Source organism: Equus przewalskii, chromosome 1 (genome assembly GCF_037783145.1).
Source record: "Equus przewalskii isolate Varuska chromosome 1, EquPr2, whole genome shotgun sequence".
Classification (NCBI taxonomy): Eukaryota; Metazoa; Chordata; class Mammalia; order Perissodactyla; family Equidae; genus Equus; species Equus przewalskii.
Genome location: NC_091831.1, coordinates 116,741,338 through 116,761,369, shown reverse-complemented (window position 1 = coordinate 116,761,369; position 20,032 = coordinate 116,741,338). Strand labels below are relative to the sequence as shown.

At 38.0% G+C, this 20,032-nt stretch overlaps 2 protein-coding genes across 51 annotated transcripts in view; one reads left to right on the top strand and one right to left on the bottom strand.

Moving 5' to 3' along the window:
• FBXO22 (F-box protein 22) overlaps positions 1 to 20,032 on the bottom strand; it is an 86,725-nt gene that overhangs the window by 8,492 nt on the left and 58,201 nt on the right. For 3 of the 9 annotated variants that reach the window (XR_011526587.1, XR_011526589.1, XR_011526588.1), the window contains exon 8: positions 9,304 to 9,387. The exons of 2 other annotated variants lie outside the window; for them this stretch is intronic. The gene's annotated coding sequence lies outside the window, so the exon portion shown is untranslated. Of the gene's footprint in view, positions 1 to 2,618; positions 9,388 to 20,032 lie in introns of those variants that run through there. 4 more of the 9 variants (XR_011526606.1, XR_011526591.1, XR_011526595.1 and 1 more) reach the window with 4 other exon arrangements.
• Positions 1 to 20,032, top strand: part of NRG4 (neuregulin 4) — a 121,746-nt gene that overhangs the window by 78,051 nt on the left and 23,663 nt on the right. For all 42 annotated transcript variants that reach the window (XR_011526700.1, XR_011526691.1, XR_011526722.1 and 39 more), the window contains one exon: positions 9,342 to 9,421. Coding sequence is in view for 21 of the 42 variants with exons in the window: in XM_070574360.1 (XP_070430461.1) it covers positions 9,342 to 9,421 (80 nt within the window). In the remaining 21 variants the exon portion in view is untranslated. The remainder of the gene's footprint in view (positions 1 to 9,341; positions 9,422 to 20,032) is intronic.

Here is a 20,032-nt window from a genome sequence, read left to right as displayed (position 1 = left end):
ATTGTGCTAAGCATAAAGAATACAATGGTGAACAAGATAGACATGTTCCCTAACTTCATAGAGATTTAAATCAACTTGAAGAGAGAGACAAATAAGCAAGCAATTAATTTGGGGAGACTAGTAACTCATAAGAAAGACAGAAACATTATTCATATGAAGCAATGCTATGCAGTGAAGATTACTTTCATTCATTAGGTTTGGTCTTCAACTTTTTCTGAAATTTTGTGAAAATAAGTGAATATAGAATTTATTAAGTTTAGAAGTTATCTGGTATCATAACTGTCACTCTTAATATTTATTAAATGTACACTGTATGCTATCATAGATACTTGTAAAAATGGAAAATGGAGCTGAAGGTAATCATGAAAGAGACGCAAGTGGGCTTGAGAAGTTTATGTTCTAAGAAAGGTAACACATATGTAAAATTGTATTTTATAAAATCCTCACTTCTGAATTACTTTACACCATGGAGTAATTAAAAATTGGAGAGAGTGCTCTTTAAAATGTGTGGTATTATATATTTTATCCCAAAATATATCATTTAAGCAGTCTAATAGGTTTTATCTCATAATTTTAGCATCTGACTACTTCAGATACAAAAATTTAAGTACAAGTCCATTGTATCAGATTGTATTTCCCAAAGATAGCCACAATATCTCTCATTCCCATATGCTCTTCTGCAATGTGACCTTGCCACTCTTACATCAAGAGGTAGAGTTTATTTCTCTAAATCCATGAATCTGGGCAGGCATTATGACTGCTTTGACCATAGAATATGTGGAAAAAATGCTGTCCCAGTAGGTTTTAAATGACCTGGCAGCTTCCACCTCTTGCCACTCATACTTTGGATGCTCTCTCGCAGAATCAGCACCATGTTGTGAGAAGCCTAAACAGCGCAAAGAACCAGTGTCAGCTGAGCTCCCAGCCAACAGCCAGTGTCAACTAACAGCCATTTGAATGAGCCATCCCAGACATCCAGCTCAGTGGAACCTTTAGTTGACTCCAGACTTAGCTGCCAGTTAACTGCAATCACAGAGACCCTAAGCAAAAAATGCCCAGCTGTCAACCCACAGAGCCATAAGAGACAAATTGTTTTAATCCACTAAGTTTGAGTTGATTTGTTATCCAGTAGTGGATAACTAGAATACCCATGTTTGGAATTAGGTTTACTCTTGACTTTAAATGATGTTTGGAAAAAAGCTGTATAATTTATTCTATCCTTTTAAACATTTTGTTGGTCTCTTACACTAACGAGCAGACCACCTCACTAATTCCCTCATTAATCACTCTAGTGCCTCGTTGGAAATATAGCCTTTTCATCTGTTATTGATTAGATAATAAATTTAAAAAAAAATTTTTTTTGGTGAGGAAGATTGGCCCTGAGCTAACATCTGTTGCCAATCTTCCTCTTTTTGTGCGAGGAAGATTGTCACTGAGCTAACATCTATGCCAATCTTCCCCTATTTTGTATGTGGAACGCCACCACAATGTGGCTTGATGAGCAGTATATATGTGTGCGCCTGGGATCCGAACCCGTGAACCCTAGGCGACCAAAGCATAGTGTACAAACTTAACCACTACGCCACCAGGCCAGCCTCTACAATAAATATTTTTTGTAATGTCAGTCAGGGTAGGCTAGGTTTGGTTACATTAACTATCAACCCTAACAGTTTAGTGGCTTAAAAAAATAAAAGACTATTTCCCATTCATTCTGTATTACTGTTATGATTTGGCAGACAGGGTTTTGCTAATCATAGTCACTTAAAGTCTCAAGCTGATAGAGCATCCACCATCCTGAATGCTGTTGGTTGCTATGCCAGAGGGAAAAGAAAGCTCTGGAGGGTTTCATACTTGAATTGAAATGATCTGTCTGGCCTCAATTCACTGGCCAGAATGAGTTGCATCGTCTACTCAGTTACAGGGGCTGTCAGGAAATGCAATTCTACCATATGCCTGTAAGGCAGAGAGCTAGAAATACAAGTCTAATATAATGACCAAAGGATTTATTAGGAAATTTAATAATCATTCCAATGGGAATTGTTATGAGTTTTTTTTTTTTTTTAATCCATAGAACTTTAATATTGTGGTAGTTGTCCAAAAATAAAACTCCTTTGCCAACCCAATGAGTTTGTTAGGGGTGTGGTATATGGTACCCCACAGGTGCTCAGTGCTACTGATCAACAGAGTTTCAGAGGAGACCTTCTAAGACACAGTAGCTCTGCAGGCTTGAGCCAGAATTTAGGAATATTTCTAGTCTTAAGTACCCTATAGCAGGCTACACAATACTTTTTTGGGAGAAAGTATAGGTAAAAGAGAAGGAAAAGAGTATATAAAAACAAGAGGTAGAGTTCAGTGAAAGAACAAAAGGAACCACCAATAACAAATATATAGGTTTGCATCCGGAATTCACAGTCTGAATGTCTGAGGGGGGGGGGGAAAAGCTAAGAATGTAAAATAATCCAGGCTGGTAGTGCCCCAGGTGGCTGATAGAAGCAAATGCAAATTAATTCTTGAAGAACCCACTTTCTTTACTTTAAAAAGCATCTCATAGTATATAAAGATTACCAAACATGCAAGAAAAAAAGGCACCATGAATAAGAACCCACAGAAGCAACTAATAGTAGAATCAGATATTCAAAATATTTATTTATTGAAAGAATCAGAAACATAACATAAAATATGTATGTTTAATATATATCAAAAAATAAATGAGAGGCTTGTAAATAAGCAGATTTGACAAAGACCAAAATGGAACTCCAGTAAATAAAATATTATAATGTTTTAAAAAGCAGTATATGTTTTAGTTCAATAAAATTTTTTAACATAGTATGTTTTACGCAGCAGATTAGACACCATAATAGAATTAATGAATTGGAAGGTAACAAGAAGAAATTACCCACGAGGTAATCCTGAGAGAAAAAGAAATGGAAAATATCAAAGAGAGGTCAAGAGAAGTCAAGAAAAATGGAGACTAGAGAGAGAGTGTCTAACATATGTTAGTTAGAGTTCCAGAGGAAGAAAGAGAAGGGGGCAGAGTTAGTATTTGAAAAGGTAAATGGCCGAGACTGTTTCAGAACTGATGAAAATCATCCAGATTCTAGAAGTCCAACAAATTTCAAGCATAATAAATAAAAAATAAATTTACATATGGGCACAATCCAGTAAAAGTGTAGAACATCAGTCTCAGAGGAAATTGCAAAAATGTTAGAAAAGAATGATAGATTATCTTCAAATATGCAACAATTAAAGTGACAGCTGACTTCTCTGTAGGAAAGAAGCCAAAACAGAAGAGGGAGTAATGATATTTTCATATTCATTGGAAATAACTGTCAACCCCAAATTTCCATCATCAGTGAAAACATCTTTCCAGAATCAGGGTAAAATGAAGATACTTTTAGATAAGCAAAACTTGAGAGTTTGCTCTCAGATGTATATCAAGCAGGAGGAAATTGATCGTATATGGCATATATGAAATGCAAGACAGAAGAAAGAACAGAGAAAGCCATTATGTAACTAAATCAAAATAAATATTGTATAAACTTTAACAATAATGTTGTCTAATGTCTTTGAAAAGAGAAATTAAAATATATGACAGTAATAACAAATAAGTTGAAAAGATTGTAATTAACGTGTGCTAAGGTCTTTGAATGGGAGGAAGATAAATATATAGGTTGATGTGAGACTCTGATATGTTAAGAATGAATATTAGGGGCTGGCCCCGTGGCGAAGTAAAGTTCACACGCTCTGCTTTGACAGCCCAGGGTTTCGCCGATTCAGATCCTGGGCACGGACATGGCACCACTCATCAGGCCACGCTGAAGCAGTGTCCCACGTACCACAACTAGAAGGACCCACAACTAAAATATGCAACTATGTACTGGGGGGCTTTGGGGAGGAAAAGGAAAAATAAAATCTTCAAAGAAAAAAAAAAAAGAATGACTATTTAAATGTCTAGGGTAACAATTGAAAAGAAATTAAAGCATATAATTTCCAAATTAGAGGAAGAACAAAAATGCAATAAAAAATAATCAATTGATTAAAAATAAAGAAGAAAAGAATAAATAGAAAGCATGACATAACATGGTAGATTTAAATCTAAATATGTCAATAATTCTGTTAAGCATAATTGTACTAAAGATGCCAGGTAAAAGACAAAGACAGTCATATATTTTTTAAAATCTAAATTCTAAAACAATACAAAAAGTTTAGAAGTGAAACAGTTGTATAAATATTAGACAAAATAACAATCTTTTACCATAAAATTTATCAGGAAGATTTAACAATTTTAAATGTGTATGCACTTATTAGAAAAATCTCAAAAAATAAAAATTGAAAAATAAAGGAGAAATAGGCAAAGCCAGCATCATAGTTAAATTTTTTTTTGAGGAAAATTAGCCCTGAACTAACATCTGCCTCCGTTCCTCCTCTTTTTGCTGAGGAAGATTGGCCCTGAGCTAACATCCATGCCCGTCTTCCTCTACTTCATATGTAGGATGCCTGCTAAGCATGACTTGACAAGTGGTGTGCAGGTCCGGACCAAGGATCCAAACCGGCAGACCCCAAGCCGCCGAAGCGGAGCGAGCGAACTTAGCCGCTATGCCACTGTGCCAGCCCCCGTAGTTAAATTTTAATGATGACTCTCAGAAATTTATAAGAAAGATAAAAATCAGTAAGACTATCTAACAAATCTGTGAGATGCAGATAAACTAGCAGAGGAAAATTTATAGCCTTAAATGCTTATATTAGAAAAGAAAGCCTGAAAATAAATAACTTAAGCATTCATCTCACTAAGTTAGAAAAAGAATAGCAAAATAAATCCCAGGAAACTAGAAGGAAGTAAATAATGAAGAGCAAGAATTAATGAAAATAAACACACAATAGGTATAATAGAGAGAAGCAACAAAGCCAAAGTTTGATTCTTTGGAAAGAGTAATAAAATTGACAAATCTCTATCAAGAATTAAAAGAGAAAAAAGGCACAAATGAACAATATTAGTAATTTTAAAAGTTAAATAATACCCAGGTGCTACAGACATTAAAAAGATCAAAGAATATTTTGTATAACTTTATGCTGGTAAACTTGAAATCTTACATTAAATGCAGAAATCCCTGAAAACCTGGCTCTCAGGGCCGGCCCCATGGTGTAGTGGTTAAGTTTGGTGCACTCTGCTTTGGTGGCCCAGATTCGTGGGTTTGGATCCCAGACGCAGATATACACCATTCACCAGTCATGCTGTGGTGGCAACCCACATACAAAATAGAGGAAGAGTGGCACAGATGTTAGCTCAGGGACAATCTTCCTCAAGCAAAAAGAAGAAAATTGGCAACAGGTATTAGCTCAGGGACAATCTTCCTCAGGGGAAAAAAAAACAAAACTGGCCCTGTAAACTGACTCAAGAAGAAATATTTAATGTATTTCTGAAATATCCTGTAACCATTAAATAAATTGAGTCAGTTTTACTGGTGAACTCTTTAAAACAAGGAAATAAACAAACACATGCAAAGGATAGAAAAATAGGGAATACCCACCCATTCTTTTTTTAGACTAGCATTACTTTGATACTCAAACCTACAAAGACAAGTATACTAGTCTGCTAGGGCTGCCATATGAGAATACCACAGACTGGGTGGCTTAAACAACAGAAGTTTATCTTTTTATAGTTCTGGAGGCTGGAAGTCCAAGATCAAGGTGCTAGCAGGGTTGGTTTCTGGTGAGGCCTCTCTTCCTGGCTTGTAGTTGACTGCCTTCTTGCTTTGCCTCATATGGCCTCCTCTCTGTGCATGCAAAGAGAGAGAGAAGAGAGATCTGTGTCTCTCTCTCTTCTTAAAGGATGCCACTCCTTTCGGATTAGAGCTCCACCCTTCTGACCTCATTTAACCTTAATTATCTCCCTAAAAGCCCTTTCTCTAAATATAGTCACATTGGAGGCTGGGGCTTCAATTTACAGATTTTGGAGGGATACAATTTAATCTATAATAGACCGTATGTATATTAGTATTCTCCAGAGAAAGAGAACCAATAGGATGTGGAGAGAGAGTTTTTTGTTTTTGTTTTTGAGGAAGATTCGCTCTGAGCTAACATCCGTTGCGAATCTTCCTCTTTTTTTGCTTGAGAAAGATTAGCCCTGAGCTAACATCTGTGCCAATCTTCCTCTGTTTTGTATGAGGGTTCCCACCATAGCATGGCTTGATGAGTGGTGTATGTCCATGCCAGGGATCTTAACATGTGAACCCAGGCCACCGAAGTGTAGTGTGCCAGACTTAACCACTATGCCACAGGGCCGGCCCTAAGAGAGATTTATTTTAAGGAATAGGCCCATGCAAGTATGGAGGTTGGCAAGTCCAAAATAATACAGGATGGGCTGGCAAACTGGAGACTCAGAGAAGAGTCAGTGTTGCAGTTCTCATCTGAAGGCTGTCTGCTGACAGAAATTCTTCTTGCTCAAGGGAGGTAAGTCTTTGTTCTATTAAGGCTTTAGACCCATTGGATGAGGCCCACCCACATCATGAAAGGCAATCTGCTTTACTCAAAGTGCACAGATTTAAAGATTAATCTCAGCCAAAAAACACCCTTATAGTAACATCTGGAATGTTTGACCAGATATTGGGGCACTGTGGCCCAGCCGACTTGACTTGTAAAATTAACCATCACAATGTGAACAAGAAAATTATGGGCCAATTTTATTCGTTTAACCTAGATGTAGAAGATTAATGATAAGTCAACCAGATCTAGCAATGTGTTAAAAAAAATCATGATCTTGGGTTTATTCCAGGAATGCAATGTTGCTGTAAAATTAAAATATTAACTAATATATTTCATCTAGTTTATATTTTAAAGAGAAAAGTCTTTAGCCTTCTTAATAAAAACTCTTACCAACTAGGGAAAAAAAGGGGTATCTGCAAAAAATGTAGCAAGCAGCATATGTGGATACTTGATATATGACAGAAGTGGTATTGCAGAGCAGTGGGGAAATAATGGACTTTTCAGTAAATGGTGTTGGCATTATTGTTTATCCACATGGAAGGAAGTAAAGTTGGATCTTTGCCCCAAAGCATACCTTAAAATCAGTACAGTTAGATTTAAAGACCTAAATGTGAAATGCAAAATGAAAACTCTCAGAATGTTTAAAGAATGCCTTTGTGCCCTTGGAGGTAGGGACAGATTTCTGAAACAAAATTCAAGAAGTACAAATCATAAAACAAATGCTTGATAAATTTGACTGTATTAATATTGAAGACTTCTAGTTATCAAAAGACACACTTTTAAAAAAGCTACAAAGTACAAGATGTTTGCGACATGTGAAAGTAGACGTGTGTATATATATGTCTTGACTATATCAACAAATCCTACAAATCATTAAGAAAAAGGTAAACCTGTAGAGAAATGGGAAAAATAATTAAATTTATAGGAGATGAAGATGAAAGTTCCATAAGCTAAACATATGAAAATATGCTCAATCTTATTAGGGAAATGCAAATTCAACCCATAATGTGATACCATTATCTCACTTGTGAGGTTGGCAAAAACTTTTTTCAAAAGGCCCAAACAATATCAAATGTGAAACAGTTTTGAACACTTTTGAATCACTTTGCAAGTACCTTGTAAAGTTAAACAAATGCATGGTCTACAACCCAGCAGTTTCACTGCTGGGTATATACCTTATAGAAACTCTCATATATGTATACCAGGAGTTTATGGTAGAACTGTTCATAATAGCAAAAAACCGGAAATTACCCAAGTTCCCATCAACAGTAAAATGGACAAATAAGATATGCTCATATTAAAGAATAATCTATAAGAGCAGAAATGAACTAGTTACATACATCAACCTCAATGAATCTTAGAAACATAATTTTAAATGAAAGAAGCAAGTCACATAAGAAAACATAACAGTATGATTCCATTCATATAAAGTTTAAAACTAGACAAAACTAATGTGTTTGCTTAGGGTCATACATATAAGTGGTAAAAGTATAAAGAAAAGGAAGAGACTGATAAGCACAAAATACAGAATAGTGGTTACCTCTGGTTGGGGGAGAGAGGGAAGCAATTAGAGAATGAACAGAATGGGGCTTCTGGGATATGTTAATGGTCTATTTCTAATGTGCTACGTGCTTAAGGGTCTATTACTGATTTTTAAACTATATGTAATTGTTTTTATCCACTCTTTTTATATGTATGCTTTATTTAAAAATAAACAACTTTTTGCTAATTACAGAGTTAAACATTTGGAAAATGAATATAAATTTAATCAATGAGAAAAATAGTGTCCTTAACATTCTTATAAAAATAACATCCTTGAATAATTTCCAGATAGGGTTAAAATATGTTTGAAACTGTGTATTTTCCATTTTTTAATGACAACACAAGCAGAGGCATTTTTACATGATGATATGGGCACAGGCATGTGTCTTAATGCCAAAAGCAGAATTAATTTGAAAAATAACAACTGGCTGTTGCTTATAGAATCTAGACATAAGATTTCAGCTTTTATATACTGACCAAATGAAATATATTTGTCTATCAGAAATGTGGTGCTTTCAAGAATGAAGCCAAGTCACAGTTTACTATAATAGTTTTTCGGCAGTAGAGGTTAAAATTGCTTTAAGCTGACAGCCTTTTGAAATTTAGTAACTAATTAGTGCCATCTCTGAATGAGGTCCAAAATGATACCCCACTAATGCTGAAATCTAGGCTAAAATCAATAGTGTTTCATGAGGAGGAACCAGTGTATTTTTAGAAAACATGTTATATTTTGCTATGATAAAAGTGGTTGAATTAATTTTCATTGATGTAATACTCTAGGCACTGACATACTGAAAAAAATTAAAGTAAGTGTACATTCCAAGATCTTATTTAATATTAAAAGTAGTTTTTAAAAAGCTGTCATGATCACCTGAATACAATTATAACCTATATTAATTGACCAGATGACCAAAAAGATTGATGAACTTCAACCTTAAAAAGGTACAAAATGAAATTTTTAAATGCCATTAATAGAATAGTTGACTAAAGCCACCCCATGTCATAAAAGGGTCCCAACTAATAATGTAAAACTAACCTCTTTAAAAAGAGCACAAAAACATTACACTAAAATACAATAGCTCTGCTGTCTTAAAGGAAAGAGACTAAGTGGTATTATCAACACCTGAAGTCCCCATAGATGGATCTACCTGCCCTAGTGAATTTGTTAAATAATGGGGCACAGTTTCAGGCCAGTCCTGACAATTTCAGATAGTTGTGGAGAAGAAAATGAACTTCTAAATGTTCAAGTTTCAATTTTCTTTCTTCTTTCCCACTTACCCATTTTCCATTTGTGTTTCTTTCCTCCCTCCTGTCAGGAACGGCCACCTTCAGAGAGCCAATGTAGTCCAGTATGATATCAACCTGGTAGAGACAAACAGTACCAGCGCCCACCACAGTAAGTAAATTCAAAATGAAATGCTTATTTTAAAGCCCTCGATGAGACTGTTGGTGTTACATGTAAGGATTTGGATCTATCCAAAAAAGGCTGACCCTAAGAATTTTTCTATGGGTTTTGAACTAACTACCCCTTTTCACCTGAGGATGAATTTCTCATTAGCAATTTGACACGTCATTTTTTCCCCACAAAGAAAACCATGTTATCTCACTATGTGAAATTATGTTATTAGCAATAATGTGTTACACAGATGTAAGGGACAGGTTTCTCCAGAGGTAATTTGAAGTGGGCTGGTATATAGAGAAGGGAAGAATTTTTATCTGTAAGCGTAGGCAAATCTTTGGGAAACTTGTAGACCAGTTAATGTGTTAAGAGTGTCTTGAGCAGCCAGCCCCATGGCTGAGTGGTTAAGTTCACATGCTCCGCTTTGGCAGTCCAGGGTTTTGCCAGTTCGGATCCTGGGTGTGGACCTAGAACTGCTCATCAAACCATGCTGAGGTGGCATCCCACATAGCACAACCAGAAGGACCTACAAGTAGAATATACAACGATGTACTTGGGGGCATTGTGGAGAAGAAGGGGAAAAAAAAAGATTGGCAACAGATGTTAGCTCAAGTGCCAATCTTTAAAAAAAAAGAAAAGAAAGAATGAATGTCTTGAGACTTCTGCTTCTGGCCAAGATGGAGTAACAGGGACTGGATTTACCTCCTACATGAAACAATAAAAAAATAGATATAATACATGAAGCAATGGTTTTCAAGACATTGGACATTGAGAAACAAAGGATCATGATCCCGGAGAGATGGGAAACAGATGAGGTGTGCCAATGATTGTCTCAGATTATTGTCTTGAGAGAAGTTCCAGGCTTTCACATAGGGTGGGGGAACCCAGTCTGACCTTGGCAGATTCCCTGAGTTGAGAAGATGAAGCTGAAAATTCACTAAACAAAGTATTGGGAAAGAGAGAGCTGCATGCAGAGAGAATCCAAGAGAGCTTCAGTTAGAGTATTCAGCTGAGTAATAATCAACACATATATAGTAGGAAAATACTTGAGATTAGGAAAATAATCAACTGAAAGGAAGTACCCAGTACTCACACAGGGCCAGGAAAAGTGCCTGTTCCCAAGAATAAGACTAAAACCCCTAATTATTCATGGGCCATTGGTAGAGTACACAGAAGAGTGTGTCTCCAGTAGTGGGGAATAATTAGCACTACATTGAGCACTGCTCTAGTCTTGCCTAACAAACCTTAAAAGCAAAAACTGAAAGAGTCAAATTGTTTCCAAATAACTGCATCCCAGATCAAAGCTGAATAACACACACAAAAAAAGAAAAATATCCAGTACACAACAGGTAAAATTCATGTCTCACATCCAATCAAAAATTACCAACTTTGTGGTTTAACATACGCAAATCTATCAATATGATATACTACGTTAACAAAGTGAAAGACAAAAACTAAATGATCATCTCAGTAGATACAGTAAAAGCATTTGACAAAGTTCAACATCCGTTCATGATAAAACTCTTAAATAAGTATAAAAGGAAATTTCCTCAATACAATAAAGGCCATTTATGAAAATCCCATAGTTAACATCATTATCAGTGTAGAAAACTGAAAGCTTTTTCTCTAAGATCCAGTACAAAGCAAGGATGTTCACTCTCACTGGTTCTATTCAACATAGTACTGGAAGTAACAGCAAAAGCAATCGGACAAAAAACAGGAAAGCCATCCAAATTGAAAAAGAAGTTAAATTATCTCTGTTTGCAGATGACATGATCCTACATGTAGAAAACCCTGAACCCTTCATTAAAAACTGTTAGAGGATGTCAGCAGCATAGCAGAGTGAGGTCTCTCAGAAATCTCTCCCCTCCAATATACAACAACAAAAAAGTCCATAATCCAACAGAGGACATCCAAACACAACACAAAAAACATTGGAGGGACCCACGCAGCCATACAACAGAGGGTGGAGAGACTGGGCCCCCCTTGGAAGAGCTGGAATGGGGTAAGAGAAATCTTCGCTCCCTCCCCTTAAAGACTGCAATCCAGGACCGCAGGAGGCCTCCAAGAGGGAAGGAATGGGGGAGGGGACATTCGTTCACAGTAACATCAAGGACTCCCGAGGGCCCTTGCAGCCTAGAGGGAAGCCCCCTACCAGGGTGACAGCTTTCACAAGGGGTGACCTTATCAAGCCAACACCCTAGGAGAGCAGAGGGAGAAAACCCCAAGTGCATTCAAGAAAAAGTGCCCCTCCCCCTACCCGCTCAGCACAGCTCCACCCCCTGGGCATTCGGCTGAAAGCAAGGGGCTCAGAATACACGACTCTTAACCCCTGCTCAGTAGCCAAAGGCAGTAACTGCAACCAAATAATGGCAGGGTGCAAAAGAACAGAACTCCTTCTAGCAATATCAAACACTATATTAGATCTCCAGTCCAGACAGAAAATGACAAGTACCCAGAAATCAGTCCTGAGGACACAGAAATATGTAATCTAAATGACAAAGACTTCAAAACACCTATCATCAAAAAACTCAATGAGGTAAAAGATAATGTAGAGACAGAATCCAATGAGTTCAGGAGCTACTTCACAAAAGAGATTGAAACTATAAAGAAGAATCAATCGGAAATATTAGAGATGAAAGACACACTGGAAGAAATAAAATATGGAGTCCATGAACACTCAAGCAGACACCGTAGAGGGACATATCAGCGTAAGTGAAGATAGACATGTTGAAATGCTCCAGATAGAGGAGAGAGAACTAAGACTAAAAATAAATGAAGACAGTCCCCAAGACATATCTGACTCAATGAGGAAATGCAACATAAGAATTATAGGGATTCAAGAGGGAGAAGAAAAGGAGAATGGAGTAGAGAGCTTGGTCAAAGAAATAATAGCAGGGAATTTCCCAAATCTAGAGAAGGAAATCTGTGTGGAAGAGGCTGCAAGATCTCCTAAATACGTCAATATAAAAGGACCTACTGCAAGGCATATAGTAGTGAAACTGGCAAAACAGAATGACAAAGAAAGAATACTAAGGGCAGCAAGGCAGAAGAAAATAACCTACAAAGGAACCCCCATCAGGCTTTCAGCAGATTTCTCTGCAGAAACCTTACAGGCTAGGAGAGACTAGAAGGACATATTCAAATCATTGAAGGACAAAAACTTTCAGCCAAGGGGCCAGCCCCGTGGCTAAGTGGTTAAGTTCGCGTACTCCACTTCTGCAGCCCAGGGTTTCACTGGTTCGGATCCTGGGAGTGGACGTGGCACTACTCATCAGGCCACGCTGAGGTGGCATCCCACATCCCACAACTAGAAGAACCCACAACTAAAAATATATGACTATGTACTGGGGGGATTTGGGGAGAAAAAGAAAAAAAAGAAGATTGGCAACAGTTGTTAGCTCAAGTGCCAATCTTTAAAAAATAAAAAGACTTGCAGCCAGGAATATTCTATCCAGCAAAAATATCCCTCAGATATGATGGAGAAATAGAAACTTTCCCAGGGAAACATAAGCTAAGGGAGCTCTAGCCACGACACACCCCCTACAAGAAATCCTCAAGAAGGGAGAAAGTGGTTACAAAGCATGGGGTGTAAGGAGTTAAATAAGTAGACAAAATCAGAGCAGGATAGCAAATACTCAAGTATAACATTAGAGACAAAGGGAAGGAAAACACCAAAAACAAAGATAATCTTGTCATTTTAACCATAAACTCATAAAACAAGATGGAATAAGATGAGAGAAAAAAAAACTTAGGTGGGGAAGAGGAAAGGGAGTGAATTGGTTCAGTCAAGATGGCAGTGTAAGCAGACTCTGAACTCATCTCCTCTCACGAACACAACCAGGTTGCAACTTTTTGGAAAAATTACCCCAGATTGAAAACTGAAAACTGTATAACAAGAACCCCCACAACAAGAGGTAGTCCTGACTAAGGCAGAAGAGGCAGAAATTCCTGCTGGAGAGGAAAAAAACCACCTTTGGGAGCAGCGGAGCTTCTCAGCTGGCCAAGTGGGAGACACCCTAAGGTGCACAGCCCTCCCTGGAGGAGTGAGTTCCGGGGCGGGGGACAATACTGCTATAAGCAACTTTCAGACTCAGCCCAACTAAGAAGTGGGTCTTACTGTCTGGCTTTGCTGGCTATTAACTGCAGCAACGATACCCCCAGAAAAGCTATCAGCCAAAAGCTGAAAAGACCTGGGTCTTAAAGGGCCCATGCACAAACTCACTCACTGCAGCAACCTAAGATCACCAGAGAGAAGGCTGACAGTCCTTTGATGAAACAAGACTCACCTGGTGGGCTCTGGGGGCATCTTGGTGAGAGGAGGGACCTCTCTGGAGACTGAGACATTGGTGGAGGACATTGTTCTAAACTGGTCCAGGTCTGCTGACACAGACCCTGGTGGGCACCGTTGAGGTTCATTGCTTGGCCCGTTAGCCCAGGGCTCTGCCACGCACACTAGAGCACAGATTGAATCCACTTCAGCCAGGGCAGGCAACCCGCCCTAGGGACTGGCCCCACCTAACAGCAAGCCCTCAGGCTACTTTTCAGCCTGCATTGTATGGGTGCCTTGATCCTCTACTGGCAGGCCAGGGTGTCTGCCTCTGTGGGGCAGGGCCTGTGTGAGGACCAGGTGAACTGTGGGGGGCATTGGTGGAGAGGTGGGGGCCTCTGAAGTGCAGCGTCAGGATACGCTCCAGGGGGTTGAGAAGATTGCGTGAACCAGGACTGTGTTGACAGTGTGTGTGGTCTTATGGGGGGGGGGGGGGTGAAGAAGCTTATCAGTGGCAGAAGACCTGTGCTTCACAAATATCCATAAAAAGGATCAGCCCCACTTTCCAAAGCCTGAAACAATTGAGTGCTGCTGTGCCTAGGGCCAGCCCCACTCAGCTGCACTCCTAAGAGAACTGACAACAGTGTTGTAGGCCTGAGACCTATGCAACTGTAAACCCCTAAGCCTAGCAACCAGCTACACAGGGTGCCAACCCAATTAAGAGGAAAACTGCAGTAGGAGTGTGCGGATAGACCTTGTAGACAATGGTGCTGAGGTTCCCCCAACTGGATTTACAAACAGCTGGCCAGGGAAGGAAAGACTAGGCTCCCTGGGTAACTGCAGTGGGAGCAACCCTGCCACAGCAGAAGGACACAAGTAGCCCACAAAGGGGTCACTCCTGAATCTTGTGGACTGGAGACAACAGGGCAGCACACTGCTGGGCCTCATAAGGCATCTCATACATAAGGCCACTTCTCCAAGATCAGGAGACATAGCTGACTCACCTAATACATAGAAATAAGCACAGAGAAAGAGGCATAATGAGACAAAGGAATATTTTCCAGGCAAGGGAACAGGACAAAACCCCAGAAAAAGGACTAAATGAAACAGAAACAATGACCTACTTGACAAAGTGTTCAAACAAAATATCATGAGGATGCTCATGGATATTGGGAGAAGACTGGATGAACACAGTGAGCTCATCAGCAAAGAACTAGAAGATACAAAAAAAAATCAGAAATGAAGAATACTGGAAATGAAAAATTCACTAGAGGGACTCAAGAGCAGAGTAGATGATACAGAAGAATGGATCAGCGAGCTAGATGAAAGACTAGAGGAAATCACCCAGGCTGAACAGAAAAAAGAAAAAAGAATTAGAATGCAAACAGTCTAAGGGAACTCTGGGACAATATCAAGTGCACTAACATTTGTATTATAGGTGTCCCAGAAGGAGAAGAGAGACACAAAGGGGCAGAAAATTTATTTGAAGAAATAATAAATGAAAATTTTCCTAACCTAAGGAAGGAAACAGACATCCAAGTAGAGGAAGCACAGAGAGCTCCAAACAAGATAAGCCCAAAGAGACCCACATCAAGACATATTATAATTAAAATGTCCAAAATTAAAGATAAAGAGAGAATCCTAAAAGCAGCAAGAGAAAGGCAACAAGTGACATACAGAGGAAAGCCCATAAGGCTATCAGTGGACTTCTCAGCTAAAACCCTACAGGCGAGAAGAGAATGGCATGACATATTTAAAGTGCTAAAAGGAAAAAACCTGGCCAAGAATACCCTATTCATCAAGGTTGACATTCAGAATGGAGGGAAAGATAAAGAGCTTCCCAGACAAGCAAAAATTAAAGGAGTTTATCACCAAGAAACTAGTTCTACAAGAAATGCTGAAGGACTTATTTAAGTAGGAAAGTGATGACCACAAATAGGGATAAAAAAATTATCAAACAACAACCACCACCACCACCACCACCAGGCAATAAAATCACTGGCAAAGGTAAAAATATAGTAAAGGTAGCAGATCAACCACCTGTGAAGATAATATGAAGGTTAAAAAACAAAAGTACTAAAATTACCTATTTCAATGATAAGAAGGTAAGGGATAGACACACACAAAACAAGAGATTAAGTATGATTTGAAAAACATAAAATGTGGGAGGAGGGGAGTGAAAAAGTAGAGCTTTTAGAAAGAGGTCAAGCTAAAGAATCTATCAACTCAATATAGACTATTATATACATAGAATATTATGTAGGATCCTCATGGTAATCACAAATCAGAAACCTATAATAAGTAAGCAAATAAGTAAGACAAAAGAAATCAAACATATTACTAAAGAAAGCCATCAAACCACAAGGGAAGAGAGCAAGAGAAAAAGAAAGGAACAGAGAAGAAGTGCTAAAACACCCAGGAACAAAAAAATAACAAAATGGCAATAAATACATACTTATCAATAGCTACTTTATTTATTTATTTTTGAGGAAGATCAGCCCTGAGCTAACTACTGCCAATCCTCCTCTTTTTGCTGAGGAAGCCTGAGCTAACATCCATGCCCATCTTCCTCTACTTTATATATGGGACGCCTACCACAGCATGGCTTGCCAAGCAGTGCCATGTCATCACCTGGGATCCAAACCGGCAAACCCCAGGCCACTGAGAAGCAGAATGTGCGAACTTAACCGCTGTGCAACCGGGTCAGCCCTCAATAGCTACTGTAAATGTCAGTGGACTAAATGCTCCAATCAAAAGGCATAGGGTGGCAAATTGGATAAAAAAAAACAAGACCCATGTATATGCTGCCTACAAGAGACATACTTCACCTAAAGACACTCACAAACTGAAAGTGAAAGGATGGAAAAAGATATTCCATGAAAATGGCAAAGAAAAGAAAGCGGGGGTAGCAATACTTAGACAAAATAGACTTTAAAACAAAATTGTAACAAGAGACAAAGACAGGCACTACATAATGATAAAGGGAGCAATCCAACAAGAAGATATAACACTTGTAAATATCTATGCACCCAACATAGGAGCACCTAAATATCTAAAGCAATTATTAACAGACATAAAAGGAGAAATAGACAATAACACAATAATAGTAGGGGACTTTAACACTCCACTTACACCAATGGATAGATCATCCAAACAGAAGATCAATAAGGAAACCCTGGCCTTAAACAACACATTTGACCAGATGGACTTAGTAGATATATACAGAACATTCCATCCAAAAATCACAGAATACACATTCTTTTCAAATGCACATGGATCATTCTCCAGGACCGATCACATATTAGGCCACAAAACAAGTCTCAATAAATTTAAGAAGATTGAAATAATAGCATGCATCTTTTCTGACCACAAAGGTATGAAACTAGAAATCAACTACAGGAGGAAAACCAGAAAAGCCACAAAAATGTGGAGATTAAAGAAAACGCTACTGAACAATGATTGGGTCAATGAGGAAATCAAAGGAGAAATCAAAAAATTCCTGGAGACAAATGAAAATGAAAATACGACATGCCAAAATCTATGGGATACAGCCAAAGCAGTTCTAAGAGGGAAGTTTATAGCAATTCAGGCCTACTTCAACAAAGAAGAAAAATCCCAAATAAACAATCAGAGCATCTAAAGTACTGGAAAAAGAAGAACAAACAAATCCCAAAGTCAGCAGAAGGAAGTATAAAAATCAGAGCAGAAATAAACGATATAGAGACTAAAAAATAAATAGAAAAAACTAATGAAACCAAGAGCTGGTTCTTTGAAAAGATAAACAAAATTGACAAACCCTTAGCTAGACTCACAAAGAAAAAAAGAGAGGAGGCTCAAATAAATAAAATCAGAAATGAAAGAGGAGAAATTACAATGGACACCTCAGAAATACAAAAGATAATAAGGGAATACTATGAAAAGCTATATGCCAACAAATTGGATAATCTAGAAGAAATAGATAAATTCTTAGAAACATACAACCTTCCAAAACGGGACCAAGAAGAAGTAGAGACTTTGAATAGACCAATCACCAGGAAGGAGATTGAAACAGCAATCAAAAACCTTCCAAAAAATAAAAGTTCAGGACCAGATGGCTTCCCTGGTGAATTCTACCAAACATTCAAAGAAGACTTAATACCTATCCTTCTCAAACTCTTCCAAAAATTGAAGAGGAGGGGAGGCTTTCTAACTCATTCTACGAAGCCAACAATATCCTGATACCAAAACCAGACAAGGACAACACCAAAAAAGACAATTACAGGCCAATCTCACTGCTGAACATCGATGCAAAAATCCTCAACAAAATACTAGCAAATGGAATACAACAATACATTAAAAAGATCATAAATGATGCAGAGAAGCATTTGACAAGATACAGCATCCATTTAGGATAAAAACTCTAAATAAAATGGGTATAGAAGGAAAACACCTCAACATAATAAAGGCCACATATGACAAACCCACAGCAAATATCATTCTCAACAGAGAAAATCTGAAAGCTATCCCTCTAAGAACAGGAACCAGACAAGGATGCCCACTGTCACCACTCTTATTTAACATAGTATTGGAAGTCCTAGCCAGAGCAATCAGGCAAGAAGGAGAAATAAAAGCGATCCATATTCGAAAAGAAGAAGTGAAACTGTCGCTCTTTGCAGACATGATTTTATATATAGAAAACCCTAAAGAATCCACCAAAAAACTTGTAGAAATAATAAATGAATACAGTCAAGTCACAGGATACAAAATCAACATACAAAAATTGGTTGCATTTCTATACACTAACAACTAAGTCGCAGAAAGAGAAATTAAGAATACAATCCCATTTATAATTGCAACAAAAAGAATAAAATACCTAGGAATAAACTTAACCAAAGAGGTGAAAGATCTGTACACCGAAAACTATAAAACATTGTTGAAAGAAATCGAAGAAGACACAAAGAAATGGAAAGATATTCCATGCTCTTGGATTGGAAAAATTAACACAGTTAAAATGTCCCTGCTTCCTAAAGCAATCTCCAGATTCAACGCAATCCCTATCAAAGTTCCAACATTTTTCACAGAAATAGAAGCAAGAATCCTAAAATTTATATGGAACAACAAAAGACCCCAAAAAAGCCAAAGGATTCCTGAGAAAAAAGAACAAAGCTGGAGGGATCACAGTCCCCGATTTCAAAATATACTACAAAGCCATAGTAACCAAAACAGCATGGTACTGGCACAAAAACAAACACACCAATCAATGGAACAGAATCGAGAGCCCAGAAATAAACCCACACATTTATGGACAGGTAATATTCAACAAGTGAGCCGAGCGCATACAATGGAGAAAGGAGAGTCTCTTCAATAAATGGTGTTGGGAAAAACTGGACAGCCACATGCAAAAGAATGAAAGTAGACCATTACCTTACACCATGCAGAAAAATCAACTCAAAATGGATTAAAGACTTGAATCTAAGACCCAAAACCATGAAGCTTCTAGAAGAAAACACAGGCAGTACACTCTTTGACATCAGTCTTAGCAGTATATTTTCAAGTACCATGTCTGACCGGGCAAGGGAAAGAAAAGAAAAAATGAACAAATGGGACTACATCAAACTAAAAAGCTTCTTTCTGCACAGCAAAGGAAACCGTCAACAAAATGAAAAGACAACCTAACAATTGGGAGAAGATATTTGCAAACCATACATCAGATAAGGGGTTAATATCCAAAATATACAAAGAACTCATACGTCTTAACAACAAAAAACCCAGCAATCTAATTTAAAAAATGGGGAAAAGATCTAAACAGAGACTTCTCCAAAGAAGGTATACGGATGGCCAATAGGCATATGAAAAGATGCTCAACATCATTAGCTATCAGGGAAATGCCAATCAAAACTACAATGAGGTATCATCTCACGCCGATCAGAATGGCTATAATTAACAAGACAGAAAACAACAAGTGTTGGAGAGGATGTGAAGAGAAGACAACCCTCATACACTGTTAGTGAGAGTGCAAACTGGTGTGGCCACTATGGAAAGCAGTATGGAGTATCCTCAGAAAATTAAGAATAGATCTACCATATGATCTAGCTATACCACTGCTTGGTATTTATCCAAATAACTTGAAAACACAAAGGCATAAAGATACTTGCACCCCTATGTTCATTGCAGCATTATACACAATAGCCAAGACTTGGAAGCAACCTAGGTGCCCATCAAGGGGCGAATGGATAAAGAAGATGTGGTATTTATACATGATGGAATACTACTCAGCCGTAAGAAATGATGAAATCTGGCCATTTGTGACAACATGGATGGACCTTGAAGGTATTATGCTGAGTGAAATAAGTCAGAGG